The sequence below is a fragment of the Periplaneta americana genome, chromosome 2 (genome assembly GCF_040183065.1).
Source record: "Periplaneta americana isolate PAMFEO1 chromosome 2, P.americana_PAMFEO1_priV1, whole genome shotgun sequence".
NCBI lineage: Eukaryota > Metazoa > Arthropoda > Insecta > Blattodea > Blattidae > Periplaneta > Periplaneta americana.
The window spans coordinates 190,033,784-190,051,865 of record NC_091118.1 but is presented as its reverse complement, the minus strand read 5'-3'; the positions used below and the strand labels follow the sequence as shown (position 1 = coordinate 190,051,865).

At 35.0% G+C, this 18,082-nt stretch overlaps 1 protein-coding gene and 1 long non-coding RNA gene across 3 annotated transcripts in view; both read right to left on the bottom strand.

Annotated features, from left to right (window-relative positions):
• The window catches only part of LOC138694957 (uncharacterized), a 223,060-nt gene that overhangs the window by 3,573 nt on the left and 201,405 nt on the right, over positions 1-18,082 (bottom strand). The gene's annotated exons all lie outside the window — the stretch shown is intronic.
• The window catches only part of LOC138694955 (solute carrier organic anion transporter family member 74D-like), a 110,084-nt gene continuing 100,213 nt past the window's right edge, over positions 8,212-18,082 (bottom strand). For both annotated transcript variants that reach the window (XM_069819177.1, XM_069819178.1), the window contains exon 13: positions 8,212-11,733. In XM_069819177.1, coding sequence (XP_069675278.1) covers positions 11,603-11,733 — 131 coding nt within the window. In that variant the 3' untranslated portion in view covers positions 8,212-11,602. The remainder of the gene's footprint in view (positions 11,734-18,082) is intronic.

Sequence of the window (18,082 nt, the reverse complement as noted above, 5' to 3'; positions counted from 1 at the left end):
ATCAGTGGCGTAGCATGAAACTTTGAGCAGGGGAAGCTAATTTAAGTTGTCTTTCATGCAATATGAGAAAACGTATTGCAAAAATATAGTCTTAAAATAAATAGTAGTCAATGTGAAGTCAGCAGTCGAAGTTTGGTTGGAACCTCATAAGTAACACCAATAAGGCCTGACCTCAAATGATACGTAGTAAAATATGATTTCACGGTTTACACATATCTCTAACAAATAGACACGTATACGTATAACGTTAACTCACTCCCTGTCATAGAGGAATCACAATATTAACGGTCAATAGATACAGTACGTAAGTATGCGTCTGTCTTTTGGTTGTGTCCTTCATTGACAGCAAGGGAGTCCGTCATTTGTTTTTTAGTACACACATTTGTTCGTAAGTCAGTCTTGATAATAGAATTGTCGTAAAAATTCAAGTAAACTGGTGTCAGGAACTGTTATTTCACTCATTATTTATTATATCAGCCACAATGCACACTAACACTTCAACTGAACACAACTGACGAAAAGGGATAACTCGGAAACTACTCATTTTCAATGTCAAAGCTAGATTCTTGCTAGCCTTGCGACCAGGATAGTTTAGTTAGAAAGGGATGGAAAATCTGCGGGGTGGGTTACACAGAAGAATGAGTGTAATAAACCAGTCTGCTTGGAACCTGGTGTGTGCAGGCTTCTTGTTTACTGCTGCATCACAAATCATCCTGAGCTGCCGCATCACAATATTTAACGCGTAAATATAAATTCTATTAAAATTAATAAATAATTTTGTTCATAGACTGCAGGTTTATTATGAAATTATTAATAACTGGGGAAGCTGAGCTTTTTAGCTTACATTGACGCTCCGCCACTGGTAAAAATCTGTAACAAGTTTTATTTTCCTTGTCCTATCGCACACATTTACCTTGTGCTTGTTTGTCATCTGCTAATCTCTGGATAAACCGCGAGGAATACCGACCAAACATACAAGTGGTGCTCTGTTTTTCTAAACGGAGGCAATGAACGGGAAATTGTGGAGAATGACAGTGGATTGAAAGGGTGTGGGATAACCTCCAGAAAAACCTTCGCAATCTTGGCCTTATCCACTACAAGGCAGCCGTCGTCGGGATTTGAACTCGGATCCGTGGTTGTCGTAAGCCAGCGCTCTACCAAGTGAGATGCCGATGCGTCCTCCACCTGTCATTCGTGTCCTAAGAAACTGAGAGAACAATAATTTAAAAAACTGAAGGTTCTGATGGTTATAGCATGTGATTTCCAGTGGGCTCTCGTCTCTTATTCTTTACCACAGTGCCAGCCAGTAAAATATACTGCGTACCACCGTCACTTCCTTGAACATCATCTGCGTCAAGCAATTCATCAGAGAAGGCCACTGTCGCTGGAACTACACCTGATTGCCTTAGGCGACAATACTAGGTAAGGTGGATATTGGACAGATGACAGTGAGCAATACTGTACTGTAATGTTCATAATATTTTACTGATATGAATTGGTGCGATTTCGAACTTCCCAAGAAGACGAAAAAAGTACCTACGACAAAAGAGCTTTTGACACATCGATAGCACGCTACCTGCTTGTAGGGCAGCATTTCTCAAACTATGGTCCGCGGACCACCTGTGGTCCTTCAAAAAAGACAGAGGAGAAAATAAAATTAAAATGAATTGCTTATTACATTATAGCTGAAAATCTCAGAGATTGGAAATTACACATGGCAGTCGTTTTTGCTTTTTCTCCCAATACTGACATTTTATGAAATTTATTACCCTACCCGTGTATCGACTTCCCATTCTACTCTCAGCAACAAAAGAGGGATTTAAAGCACTACGAACGTGGTATTTCTCGCCATCTTTTCCCTGCACTTCTGGTGCTGCACCTGTAACCCAGCCAGGGACACCCGAATTCATTACAGAGGACCAAAGTACCGAACCTTTTCATGTATTTATGCTCGACCATGCCGAAATGTACTAATTATACATCTGGTAGCAGACCTTTAATGTATGTCATTAAAGTACACCTACTCATTAAAGTACACGTCTTCAGCCAATGATAACTCAGCTTACATGTGTTCAGCCAATGACAAGTCAGCTTTGTACCGTTATAAAACCGCAAGTATCGATTATTCTCGGATATGCAATCGAAAGAGAATTAGCGAAAAGTCACGGAGGCTGGAAATCAAATACTGTCGCAGAAGGTTATGTTCTGTTACTATAATAATTAGCGTTAATTGTAAATAATATTCAAATAAATTCAATTTGTCATCTCGTTTTTCAATGTCGAATTCAATAATCAAGGTTATAATATTATAATATTATCAAGTTTAACGGGACTATGTCAAGGTCAGTGACATTATTGTTTCTCGGAAAAAACCAATACTTTCGCGTCTGCGCACATCTCACAATTCACGACCTAGAACAAGGTCACTTCCGATCTTGTCAGATACAAATAAAATGTATACATCTGAATACCGGTAATTTCAAGTTAGAAATATGGTCGAGCATAAAAAAGTCGTATGAAACTCGCCTATAATGGTAATTAAGAAGCTCGTATGAAAATTATGAAACTCGCTTGCGCTCGTTTCATAAATATCCATACTCGATTCTTAATTACTATCATTATAGGCTCGTTGCATAATGTACTATTATAACTTTAAATCTTTCTTATGTGGTACACGCTAGTAGTTGCCTATGTCTCTGTTAAATAGTGCCCATTATACATAATGGAAAACTGGCTTCGATCCGGAGCTTTGAAAAGAAAGGAACGTGATGATACGCTTCATTTAGGCACTGCTAATAGTTCAGAAGCTATGTGTGAAGATATTAATATCAGTGATTCTAGTGTCATTAAAGAAATATCTAGTCATTCAAATATAGGCCTAGAACAACTGTGTAAGAATCGACAGGCTCATTCATCTCATTAATGTGAGTACCAACATTTATTTTTTTTTTAGTTAAGTTAAAGATTATCCAAACTCTAATAGCCTTGAATTATAAAAAAAAAAAGAAAATGAATTTTCTTCTATCAACATTATCTTAATTAGCTAATACTAATATAAAATCAATTGAATTAAATTAATTTTAATTAATTAATTCTAATTTAAAATATAAGTATACTGGTATTAAAATATGCTACAAAAATTATAAATTTACTTTCGAAGGGAATAAGAATAAGGAGGTCCGCGGAACTGTTCTGACTTAAAAAAGTGGTCCCCACTTCAAAAAAGTTGAGAAACGCTGTTGTAGGGCATTCTCTTTGCATTCTGATTAATAACAACATTGCAAATGACGTTCGTCGCTTTTCATAAGTTTGGCAACTGATCATAGTGAAGAAAATTGTGTTCATTCATTTAGTGTTCCACCCAAGGGCAGGTCTTTCACTGCAAACCCAGCTTTCTCCAATCTTTCCTATTTTCTGCCTCCCTCTTCGTTACGCCATATGATCCATATATTTTAATGTCGTCTATCATCTGATATCTTCTTCTACTCCGAACTCTTCTCCCGTTCACCATTCCTTCCAGTGCATCCTTCATTAGGCAGTTTCTTCTCAACCAGTGACCCAGTCAATTCCTTTTCCTCTTCCTGATCAGTTTTTTCAGCATCATTCTTTCTTCACCCACTCTTTCCAACACAGCTTCATTTCTTATTCTGTCTGCCCACTTCACACGTTCCATTCTTCTCCATATCCACATTTCAAATGTTTCTATTCGCTTCTCTTCACTTCGTTCACTTCCGTTTTTGTAGTGAAATTTATCTAAGCAGAATACGAGACGAACGATATGAAGCAGAATTCTGTGTCTGGCGCTTTGAGAAGACTTTGCGTCTTTTTGCTACGGGATTGTGTACTTCATAGGCGTTTTTTAAATGTCTTTGAAGTACTTTCCTATGTTATGCGAGTTTATACTAATTTACACAACTTAATGCATAAATTAGTAGGAATGTGTCAGCCTCCGGGCAGTGCGTTTTTTTTTTTTTGTAGTGATGTGACGATAACAACCCATCACCGTAAAAAAACAGCTTGTTACGAATCCTTCGAATGCCTTTGGGGAGGCCGAGACGTAGATGGGAAGATCATATTAAAATGGATTTGAGGGAGGTGGGATATGATGGTAGAGACTGAATTAATCTTGCTCAGGATAGGGATCAATGGCGGGCTTACGTGAGGGCGGCAATGAACCTCCGGGTTCCTTAAATGCCAATAAGTAAGTAAGTAAGTGATGTGACGATATAAATCAAAATTCATGAGTAAAATTGAGTCCCTGAAATAACAACTTATCGTACGTTACATCACTTTTCCGTTTCCTGCATACATTGGTTCCTCAATAACACTTCACTCTCCTGACAAAATATTATTTCCCTCTAACAAACACAGCGCCTCTAGGAACATTTGATTGTCGATCTTCTCAATACTATTACACGAGATCTAAAATGTTTGATGCTCTGTGTCTCAAATTCAAGATTTTGCAGTTAAGCTCTTGTTCCAGAGAATACTTTAATTGCATCGTTGGGAAGTTTTTATGCTAGGAAATACGCTGAACTCGGGCACTGAACGAGCGAGAGTGTGGTGCTAAAGAAAGCGTGCAAATGAACCTCCGAAAACTGAGTCAAAAACGGAAAAGAATAGACTGGAATCGAGTGCGAGAATGTAGGGCAGGAAAGAGACATTTTAACCTGTTCTGCAGTTCAGTTACAAAGTGTCAACGATTAAATTAATGTTTTTACACAAACGAAAAATCAACTAGTGCAATGAGTGATGCAGGTAGTGTCAGTGACTTATAATTAAAAATCGTAATTCACGTATAAAGATTTTAAATAGAATAAAAGTGTTCATCAAATATTTGGAACGATTGCAGAGATTTATAAACCAATTGTTTCAATTGTAAATTCTGAAGAATACTAAGTGTTAAATTTAAACCAAATTTATCTTCTCTTATTGCACGATATTTTGAAAAATTACTATAGCCTACTACTAAGATTTCAAATCATCCGTTCTCAAGTGAGGTTGACCACTGGGGTCCGGAATTAACAAACATAAAATATAAAGGGAAATGAAACGAGCAAAATAATGATTCGATTTGTACATTAAAACAAAAATTTACGTGTTAACATATAGATGAAAGTGTATAATTTGAAGAGAGGCCTTCAGAATTTCCATTACGAGCTTCTGAACCTCATAAATGGGAATTTTAAAGGATTTAAGGATATTACATGTAAATTTTGGTAAACAACCCCTCGCTCCAAATAGTAAGCCTGTAACATCCCAGTTGTAAAGCGAAATGCCATATTTTTCACTGAGGTATGGAAGGCAAGGTACATATTAGTTCGCTTGTCATCATTTATCTGCAGTGCTTGATTCGTGTCTCGTTCAATGCAAATCGCAGGGTCTAAGACCATCGCTTTCTGGGTTCTTCTATTGATGGCAATTATATCGACTCTTCTATGAGAATCATCTTCAGACACACAATGAATCTCCTCATGTACTTCCCATCCTCTGTTTCTTAGCAGGTTGGCAATTGCTGTACGTGCACGATGGTGTCTGTTGTTACTCAGTAGCTCTCCCTTCTTACAGATCCCCAGTACGTGGTCAAGTTTCATTTCTGCCACTCATATTAATTCATAGTTTTATATAGAACTTATTACATACAGTATACGTAAATAACTAAAAACTGATGTGGTTTGAATGCGCCTGAATTCTCCGGGAAGAGAATTTAGAACCTTTGGATAAGAAAATTAAAAAGAAATTCTTCCAGTGACCTCGATAGGAAAATGCACAAATCAGTCTACTTACAAATGCGTTAATATAATATATTATTAAACAATTTAATAATATAAGCAATATTAAATCATGAAAATGAAAAGTTAAACGAAAGTACAGTTTTTGTTAATTTATATGTATTTGGCGGCTGGGATTTGTGATTGAATTTTAGAAGATGTTTGAACTTGGTAAAATTTTGGTAATATTAGTGACTATTAATATAAATTAATTTCAGATATAAAATTCATGAAATAGTTGAACTCTGTACCTCTTAACTTCCGTGAAAGCAGCAAGCAGAGAGAAGTGTTCATTTCAGCGTGTCATGTTCGTTCTTTTGCGAACCTTTCTCATATAACCAACATTTTTATACACTTAGGTGTACATTCATTTCCATCAGCAAATATTTAACATTATATTGTGTTTATAAAATGCACCATATTTTCAGATGCAACATAATTTTACTCTTTAGCAATATTTTATTTTTTCCTCGTTATCCACCATCTAATCTGGGTTGCTTGGCAACTGTCTACTATGTTGTCTTACAATGTGTTTCGTGTTACAGAAATAATACACTCTGATTTCCGAGCAACAGACTAAAACATTTCTGATGTATTAACTCGAATACTAGCGTAAAAGATTTCGTTCAAGTATGGAGAGAAAATATTATCACCATTCTATTCATAAGAAGACAGGATGGGAGAAATCGGTAATTAAAACATGTGAAAATGTATTAATTTTGTTCTTATGGTAGACTTTGACTCAATAGTAATCATTAACTGTGTGTAATGCATTCCTCTTCAACTTTTCCCACATTGAAATGCCTTTACCCTATTTGAGGTTTTTTAATAATCTAAACTGCACATCACGGATCTCTACCAGATTTTAAAATGTGAGTATATGTTATATTTAACATTGTAACACGGTAAAGCCAGCGTATAGGTAATTAAGTATGGACACTTCGCGTCGGTACCTTTGATGTAGCCGGACTGATTTCAATGACCTTCAAGCCAGCTAGAGCGTGAGATTCTGTTTTCTCCCTAGAGTTGGCGCTGACATCACACCAGCTAGCAGTCGACACAGCGGAAATATAACACATATAATTAATATATCTAGGTACACTATGTACTCAAATAAAATAAATTGGATCCATAAAATAATAAATCCGTCATTAACTGTAATGTCTAGACTCTAGAGTTCCTTTATAATGAGAGTTGAGACGTTGACCCGAACAACAATTAAAATGTAATGATTTGATAGCGCTGAGAATGGAAAAACAAAACTCTTATGAGAAGTAAAACCATATACCTATATTATATTATATACACATATTAAACGAATTTGATACTTAATTTTATAATGTATTATATTATTTTATAATATAATTTATTATATCTGAAATATAAAAAATTATTATTACAACTAGTTTGCCACTGAGAAATAAGGAAAAGCTGTTAACTTGAATTTATTTGAAGCAAAGCGTTACTGGATTATGCAATAAGGTAGGCGATGTTTGGATCCTGTATCTCAACTCTATACTCAATTATTATCTTAGCGTATGCTCGATTACACTAACCTCTAGCGCTTAAAAGTGGAACTAAACGCTGCCACACAAAGAAACAAAACACAGGAAAATTCGCTCAGTGTCCATTCTTTATAATCCCTATTCGCTGGTAAAGTAGTCTATATCACTGTTCTGATAATATAGAAATGATTGTATTTTATATCGTTATCTAACGTAAATAACATAAGCCTACTATATAGTGATGTCATTAATTTCAAGGGATTATTCTTTGAGATATTTCAGACAAAAAAGTTTAATACAATTTTGCTTGTTTTTGCTTCCTCTTCGAGAAAAAAAAAAGCTTTATATGAAACATATCGTAGCGTGTTTCGGGAAAGCTATTGATTTAATTCCCAATATGCTCAGTTAGTTTAAGAAAACAATGTATTATTATAATAAATGACTGAAAGCTTTTTAGTTTTGTCCTTTTGAATCGAACAAATGTAACATTATAAAATTCCTTTGCAGAACGAAAAGGTTTAGTCTTACTCCCAACATTCTAAGATATTTCCATAGAGCTTACGGCAGGAATTTGTATAAGCAGAATTTCCTTAACTTTCTAAAATCTTGTGCCAACATAAATCAACAGGTAAAATGAAGATAACAACGTCCGCGGACAAGATTTTTCTCTCTCTGTTCGGAACGTACTGTAGCGTGAAGGTTTACAGTGATTTTCGGTGGAATTGGTGATAGCGAGATGGTGAGATGAGGCCTAAGATTCATCATGAGATTACCCATCATATGCGCTAGAGATAGGAGAAATGTTGGGAAAATCCAGACAGGTAATCTTTAGCGGAATTCGAACCGCGCTTGTGTGCTGCCTCAGATCTCGATTCCATCTCTCTACCGTCAGCTGTAGGTTTCTTAAAATTACAAAAATGAGAATACTAAAGAAATTACGGCTCAGGATTTATTAACACAAATTATTTGACACTTAACAATGGGTCTACATACCAGCTGTAAAACCATGCGTATAAAATCATAACCCCTTCCAATCTTTATTCACAGGCACATGGCGTCAACACATGCATCTATTAAATGGGATGTACTGGATCTTGCAATTATTGTACTCAAATTACAGTAGCTTTATAGCACTAAAATCTCGGAAATAGTTAACATTTGGTAACTTCACAGTTTCGATGCCGTTCCCTCTTCCAGAGAAGATTTTGCAGTTTAGAGAATGTACATATCCACACTCCAGTTCCACTTATAATAAGCCTATTTGAAATTAAACAAGTACATTATGCAACGAGCCTATAATGATAGTAATTAAGACGCAAGTATGTTTGTTTATGAAACGAGCTTAAGCGAGTTTCATAATTTTCATACGAGCGTCTTAATTACCATTATAGAAAAATTTCATACGACTTTTTATGCTCGACCATACTTCTAACTTGAAATTATTCAGAAGTATCATTTTATTTGTATCTGACTCAAGATCGGAAGTGACCTTGTGCATAGCTCGTGTGAGATGTGCGCAGACGCGAAAGTGTTGATTTTTTCAGAGGAACAATAATGTCATTGACCTTGATGTAGAGAATAACATGAACTAATTTTGGTATAACCTGGAAATTGATTTAGAATTGAAAAACGAGATGACAAATTGAATTTATTTGAATATTATTTACAAGTAACGCTAATTATTATAGTAACAGAACATGACCTTCTGCGGCAGTATTGGATTTCCAGCCTCCGTGACGTTTCCCTCGTTACCTTTCGATTGCATATCCGAGAATAATCGAAAACCTGAACTTTAATGAATAGGTGTACTTTAATGACATGCATTAAAGTACTGCTACCAGGTGTATAACTACTACATTTCGGCATGGTCGAACAAAAATAATATATTACTCTAAAAATGTACGAGACATTTGTGACCTGGCTCACAGATTCGATCTTAAAAATATGTAAGAAACACACAAAATTACTATAGTTTTTGTGAATAGGATCCTAGAAATTTTTGAGAGGTATATCTGGGAATGTAAGACTTGAGTCAAACATTTGTATGCGAAATAGATGACGATGAGATCATCTCGCATTTACGAAATTGGCCCCAAGTAACCTTCTACACATAAATTCGTTCCAAACAAGAACATAAATCCTGCCTCAGCCATACTGGTACAAACATTTTTCTTCCCATTTAAAAATATAAATTCGTCCCCAACAAGAACACGAATTCAGTCCCAGTTGTCCAGTTAGAATTTAAACACACTTAGGACTATCGGAATTGTTGTTATTGCCGTTTCACCTCCTCTGTAGCGGCTGGAGGAATGGAGTAAGTGCCTTTCTCTCTGCGCGTGTTTGGTAAAACCTGAACCAAACATTGGTATGCACAGTAGACCTTGATGGCATCATCTCCTCTGCAGTGGAAGACAGAAAGTGCCTTACCCTTTGCGCGTATCTGGCTATGCTCAGGTCTAATGTTCCCAGTTATACTGTACGTACTGTCTGACTAAAATCTCATGAAGCGGAAGTTGTTTATGTTGTAACAACACTACAACAGATTATAAATAGGGCTGGCGGTTTCTTACTCAAAACATAGCTTTTAGATTAGACATAGCTGTTATGTTCTGACAACATTCACAAGGAGAAAAAAGATTCAGTAGTTGTAGAACGAGGTGAGATTCTTATTGACTCATAGTCCACATAGTCGCTTTGTCTGACATTGTTTACTATACTCTGATCGGTCTGTTTCGACACAATACGTACTCTTAAGAGGAGACTATAGAGAAGATGTATTTTTCTACATTTTTTTAAGATTCAGTTTTAATTTTTTGTACGTAAATATATCTTAGCAACCTAACAGAATTACCAAAGTTAGTACTTCATTACATACTTATATTTTTCAGTTATTCAATTCCCCAAAAAGAGGCGGATTTTAAAAATTCTACTCATACAAATTTCGTTCAATCTGAATATTTTCATACAGCGCTACAGTTACGTTTGGAAGAGAACTATCGATTATTTTTTTAATAATACCAGATTACGGAAGTAAAATAATTTTTAAATAACACCAATATTTTTTTTAATTATTTTGTTTGTCACATTTATTTATTTAAAAGTGTGAGAGTGAAAATAAATTTCTACACAAAATTGTTAACCACGGTATAGTGAATATACAGAAAAAATTCAGCTCTTTAACTACAAAATTGCAGAAGTGTAGTGGTTTTGATGGGGAAAAATACACAAAATATTACAGCGGAGAAAAATGAATTTAAAGTTTACACTTAAATAGCTCGGACATTTAATTATGATGTCATTAGGAGGGTTTCCAATGGTCTCACGTCCTGAAACTCTTCAAATATGCAGAGTAGGATATTAAGAACCATTTACAGAAAAAAATCCATTTTTTTTGTCCAAAAATGTCGTATTTTCTCTATAGCCCTCCCTTAATTTGTGTTGTTTACGTTCTCTACCCTTGCTTATCAATAATAAATGTAATAGTCACCTTCTAGATTCGGGATCAGAAACAGCCAACAACAGTCTACTAAATATAGTCACGAAGCTTGAGTTTTGAGGGTGCTAGAAACAATAGACTGTGACGGTACTATTTTGCATTGCCTGTAATGAGGCGATATTAGCGATGTTAGTGGTGAGCAACTACCTAATGTTTGCATATTTACTACGTATTGAACTTCGCGACTGTATATACTAGACTGTGAGCCAACCCTAATCGTTACATTCCTATGTCATCAATCTCTTCGGCGACAGACCAGCCATCTGTCTGATAAGTAACGTAAAACTGCCGAAGAAACTGCCGTCTTTCGGAAAACAAGAGACGTACCGATAATTGAGGGAAACAGAACGAAATGCGTGGAAACGCTTAGAAAAAAATTCATCCTACTCAACGAAACGTAGAAGAGTTAATTTTTACAGAAATGACGAACGTGTTTTTTTCCTAACTCTGTAAACCACTCCGACACACCTTGCAACTTACAAATACAATTTCTTTGGGTTTAAATTGTAACATACAAAACCTTCTCCAGCTTTATAAAATCACTCTTATAATCTATTTTAACTTATGATAACACTATTATTGTTTCAAACGTCCGAAGATTACCCACTGGGAAAACACCACCAGTTTTAGTCACTGTTCTAGTGAAGTTATTTAAGAATTTTTGAAATAGTGATCTTATAATGTAATTATCACACGGAACATTCATCGTAACCACACACACGTGTTTTGAATAAAATCAAAGTCTTGTCCATTCGAGGCTTTGACTGAGACATGTATCTCCCTGCAGACACTGCGTAGAGTCACTTCCACACTCACGAGCGCTATACTGTTCATTCATCGGTGATGATCTTCTCCCGAGTTTCTTCGACATCCTTAAGTTCTACCTCCTCGTCGAATATCGTGATGTTCTTTGAGAAATACCACACAGCTGTATCGAAAACTGTGCCAATAGATACAAAACCTGTGAATAAGAGACACATATTAATATACATTTACATTACTTATTAAAATTTATATAGGCTATATTTTTTCCTTAAGGGGTTAGGTACAGCTTACAGAAGTAAAATTTTGGAAATATTCAACATTTTTTTCCTCCACTACTGTATCTTGTACAATAATGTAGTATGTGTAAAACACTGTCCTACTTACTTACTTACAAATGGCTTTTAAGGAACCCGAAGGTTCATTGCCGCCCTCACATAAGCCCGCCAGCGGTCCCTATCCTGTGCAATATTAATCCAGTCTCTATCATCATCCTTCAAATCCATTTTAATATTATCCACCCATCTACGTCTCGGCCTCCCTAAAGGTCTTTTTCTCTCCGGTCTCCCAACTAACACTCTATATGCATTTCTGGATTCGCCCATACGTGCTACATGCCCCGCCCATCTCAAACGTCTGGATTTTAAGTTCCTAATTATGTCAGGTGAAGAATACAATGCGTGCAGTTCTGTGTTGTGTAACTTTCTCCATTCTCCTGTAACTTCATCCCGCTTAGCCCCAAATATTTTCCTAAGCACCTTATTCTCAAACACCCTTAACCTATGTTCCTCTCTCAGAGTGAAAGTCCAAGTTTCACAACCCATATAGAAGAACCGGTAATATAACTGTTTTATAAATTCTAATTTTCAGATTTTTAGACAGCAGACTGGATGACAAGAGCTTCTCAACCGAATAATAACACGCATTTCCCATATTTATTCTGCGTTTAATTTCCTCCCGAGTGTCATTTATATTTGTTACTGTTGCTCCAAGATATTTTAATTTTTCTACCTCTTCGAAGGATAAATCTCCAATTGTTATATTTCCATTTCCACTGTCCTTCTGCTATATGAAAAAAATATTTTTAAGTTTTAAAAAAGTTATTTACATTTTTTTCTTTTTAAATTCAGTTCACTATGCAGTGATGAAGCTTTTCCCACAGAACTCAAAAACTATCCAACATACTTTCATGAACTTTCTTGTATGTATTAATGCATGTCATATCTACAATAAGATGCAAGATCACTTCTCCGTCTGTGATAGATTGCCTGATAAAAAATAAATTTATTTTACAAAATGGTCAAATATCAGTATTTTCTTCTAACACAAATTAAAAAAAAATATTTATTAAGGAATGTAGTTGAAAGAGCATGATATTGTAAACATGAGTTTCAGAAATAAAATAAAAGCGAGAGAATATGAAAAAGTTAACAAGTTTATGAGTTATGAGGGAAAAGCTTTATCACTGCACAGTGGACAGCACATTTTGAATTTTGAAAATATATATATATATATATATATATATATATATATATATATATATATACCTATACATATAGAAGTAATTTTTTTTAAATCATAATATATTTTTTTTTCATATAGCAGAAGGACAGTGTTTTACACATACCAATTTTCATTATTGTACAAGATACAATAATGGAGGGAAAAAATGTTGAATATTTCCAAAAATTTTACTGCTGTAAGCTGTACCTAACCTCTTAACTGAATTGGCATATACATATGTGAATTGGTTTTTAACAAGACAGCACCATAACGGTGATTAGTCGTCAGCTAAGGAAGAGAAGTTCAATAAAATTATAAATCCTCACTTGTTCTTATGCTACATGAGTTTTACCTCGTGAGAAAATTTAAAGAAAGAGATGTGTATGAATACAATTTTCACACTTTAGAAGAACTGAGTCCCGCGCCATGTTTCGCGATCTAGGATAGAATGCCTGAACTTGCGTTACGTAATGCGTGCTAATTTGAGTCTTTAGGGGAAGGGATTTTCTCATGAAATTTTAGCCATTGTATGGGACCGATACTTACCCAGCATCATGATGAATTTAGGAAGCTAGAATAAGTAGCGAAATTCGAGTTCGAAAATCAGCTCTATCGGCTGAGGACATCATCGTTTTTCCTACACGTTCCCCAGTACTGGATTGATGATCGTACACCTCTTCTGAGGTATGTGGATGTGGCCAGAAGTTGGCTGATTTGCCCTTAGCCCTTAATGGGTTATTATTGTCATTATTATTAGCCTATTATTATTATTATTATTATTATTATTATTATTATTATTATTATTATTATTAGACTATTATTATTATTTCCCGTGGATCAGCAGTAATTGCTGCCTTGCAGTTTGACATTGGTTTTGTCCAGGCCTGCAGAACTGTAGCTCTTGAGAGCGACTGCTTTCCTCCCCCCTTTTACCCCACCCACCTTTTCTACCTGTGCGGTCACGGCGTTCTAGTTACGCTTGGCTGCATAAACATTCATTCCTGGGGCGGAAGTCGATCATACACAATAGAAGTGGAGTGAGGCTGACGTCATAGTTCCCCTACTTTGCGAGTTCTGCAGGCCTGGTTTTGCCAATGGCTAGAGGAACAAAATCTAGATTAAAAATAACCTGGCCCTCCAGGTTGGGGGGTTGCTACACCGGGTCAGCTTCTCGCATAGCATAAAAAATGAAATGCCAAAAACCAAACAAGGAGCATCGGAAAGATAGGATTTTTGGCCAACGTACCGGGAATAGAAAGAGTATTTATTTCATGGTTTGTAAGTATGTTTGAGAAAAATTACAGCATTATAGAAAATTCTAAATAAAAATTATGATTAAATAATTACCGGTTAAATATTAGTGATTTCAAATACGAGTGAATTTTTCTGAGGGTAATGCAAGTATTATGTTTACGAATGTTGGGGACAAATCTCATCTACATATCAGTAGTTCCAGTAACCTCCGTCGGCACAGATGTCTCAAATGAGTGTTATTTTCTGAACTGCATTTTATTCGAGAAATATTCGATATGATCCTTATAGACCAAGAAGCTCTGTTGTACACCGGCATTCAAAGATATCCGACCTAGAATTTTCTGATCGTGTAAGCGAAATTTATAGCCACGGGATAAGTCAGAGTCAAAGATATAGCAAATCGACAAACTTTGAAATAGTTACGCTAGTTCTCAATAGGTGACACTGTTATTGGGATGAGTAAAAAGTATTTGAAAAAATGTTGATGTAGATTAAGTATAAATTATTCTCATAAAATTGACAGTATCAACGGTTTCCCGCTAAACCTAATGATTTTTACGAACATTAGAGTGGGTGAACATGTCAATTAACTAATGCGAGTATATTTATACTGACTGTTACCTTCGCCGTCTATTCGTAAAAGTAATAACTAAAGAAACCACACTTACATGAACAAATTATCGATCACTATCGATTAGAATTGGTCATGTATCTTTGAACGCCAGTGCAGAGAAATAGCGCCAACAGTGGCGAAAGAAGGAAGTAATTCTCATTAGGTTATAGATACAGCAACGCATCGGGATCTTTGATCCGTTCAGGAATCCATTACTGTGATCGAATTCTACAGTCTTCCCGAATTTACTTCAAATAAATAAGATAATTTTGCTTGCTTTAATGTAAGTAATATCACATGGGTTATGTATACGTCTGTATTATGTGTAATGGTTTCTTTAACATGAGCAGACATCGATTGAGTTTCAGTTCATGTAACATTGTCATTTAGGATATATTGGTTAGGAGACAAAAGAATTGCTATGTTAATGTATTACTTGTTATTGTTTAACTTCCGTAAATTGAGGCATCGAAATCAATCTCAGATATTTCCTCGGATACTTACTCTGTAGAACATATTTTATCAAAGGGGCTGGTCAGCAAAGAAAAAAGGTACTGGTACTTTGGGTATTTCTTTACAAGTGCGTTACCACTTTAAAGTACAAAGTATTTACATATTTGGCTTCTAGTCGAATCATATGTACCGTAAGCAAAAGAAATTTGAGTGGCGACACCAATTTCGCACCGAAATAAAGGTGGAAAGTTGCTCTGATAGAAGGGGCCGGCTGAGAGTTGCGGGCATGCGGGATCGCTCCGTCGAGGTGGAAGGAGTAGGCGGCAGGGAAGAGTAGCAAGTACATCTAATTTCTGTGGGTTTCCATACTGACTACAGAGAAAAGACGAGTTTTCGTAAATGGAATCAGTAACAGGTTAGGTTGTTAGACTTTTAGTATGCTTTGCATATACCCACAATTGTGTAAGAATATCATTGCCCTACCTAAACCCCTCTCTCTCACGGTATTCCGTTGTGTCTTTGGTGGGAGACCTTTGCTACCCACTTTCCTTTGGTAACGCTATTGTAAAGATGTACTGTACTTTCAATGTAGGTACCTTTGTAAGGTGCAGCATTTTCTCTTGCTTCTGTGTTAAAGATGATTTTGGATTATGGATAAATGATGGAATAATGGCAAGAAATATTTAAATCTTCCAAGGTTGAATATTAAGTTTAGATACACCACTTCGCAATCACTAGGACTGTGATAACAATACATCGTCCTTTGTTACAACAGTATAGAGAGTTTGATGAGGGTTTAGTTAAGTGACACGCAGCTCCAGATATGTGATGTGTAGTCACGAGTTCTGTGATGCATCCCCAAAGCTATCCCAGTAATTTCATATTTGACACGAAGTTGTATACCCTAGCTGGAAAAGTTCAGGCTATGTCTGAAGTATCACTTACTTATTTGGGCAATTCTAATAAAATCTAAACTTTGCGAAGGTACCTAGTTTCCAATATTTAGCATTAAACAATTCCAGTATTACTACTAACAGTGAATTAAGATGGTTTCACATTTACATCTATTGTGTATTTTTCATCCATACCTTGAACATAACTAACCACATTCTAATGTAATAAATATTTAACGTATATGCTTCTAAAGTTATTTTATCTGTTTGAAAAAGTTCTGACTTTATCCAAATTATCCCTTCAATTTTTGTGCAGTAACTAATCAAAACATAAATTATCATAATCTAGTTTCCAATAATGTGTATTTAACATATTTGTATATTAATTACTATTATTTATATTATAATTACAATTTTATGTGCCTCTAGTCATGTAGAGCCTAAAAGTAATACTGTGTCCCTTTTGCTTTTTAAAAACCAAATCAGAGCTAAATACTTGAATTTAATATTCAAATACTAGAATTCATTTATCTTGCTACACTTATATTAAAATAATTATCTTCACAAATTTAGGACCTATTCCATTGCATTTTAATGCTTGAAATTGAGCTTTCTTTTGTACTATTTTTCTCAAACATAATTATAACCAAACTGTGCTAGTTTTACTTCCCAATATTAAATTTGATTGATTTTTTAAATTCTGTTGTAATAGTATTGAAATGAACTTGTTTGCAAATTAAGAACCTGTTTCTGTGTACTTCTTGAACATGAGCTTTGCTTTAATATTCTCTTCCTGGAATCTAATATTATCTAAGCAGTGCTATTGAAACTTCTAAATACTGAATTTGATTAATTTTGCTGAACTAGATTCGGAGTTATCCTGTACATAAATTTAGGACATATTCCGTTGCAATCCTTGAAAATGAGCTTTCTATTTGGATTCTTTCACCATACCAAGCAGTACCAATTGAATTTTGAAATAATGAATACAATTCGTTTTGCTTCAATAAACAATGTTAGTTTAACTTTCAGATACTGAGTTTAATAATTTCATTTTTGTATAATTAGCAGTACTACTTTAACTTCCAAGTACTGGATTTCATTTATTTTGTTGCAAAAATATTGAAATTATCCTGTTTACAAATTTAGGATCTATTCCAGTGTGGCCCTTAAAATTGATATTTGCTTATTGTTTTCCTGAAACCTAATCAGATACAAATAGTGCTAGTTTAACTTTCAAATACTGAATTTGATTTATCCTGCAGCAATAGTATTGAAACTATCCTGTTTACAAATTTAGGACATGTTCCAGTGTAGCCCTTGAAATTGACATTTGCTTTTGTATTGTTTTCCTGAAACCTAATTAGATACAAACAGTGCTAGTTTAACTTTCAAATACTGAATTTGATTTATCCTGTAGCAATAGTATTGAAATTATCCTGTTTACAAATTTAGGACATGTTCCAGTGTAGCCCTTGAAATTGGCATTTGCTTTTGTATTGTTTTCCTGAAACCTAATTAGATACAAACAGTGCTAGTTTAACTTTCAGATACTGAATTTGATTTATCCTGTAGCAATAGTATTGAAATTATCCTGTTTACAAATTTAGGACATGTTCCAGTATAGCTCTTGAAATTAACATTTGCTTTTGTATTGTTTTCCTGAAATCTAATCAGATACAAACAGTGCTAGTTTATCTTCCAAATACTGAATTTGATTTATTCTACAGCAATAGTATTGAAATTATCCTGTTTACAAATTTAGGACATGTTCCAGTGTAGCCCTTGAAATTGACATTTGCTTTTGTATTATTTTCCTAAAACCTAATGAG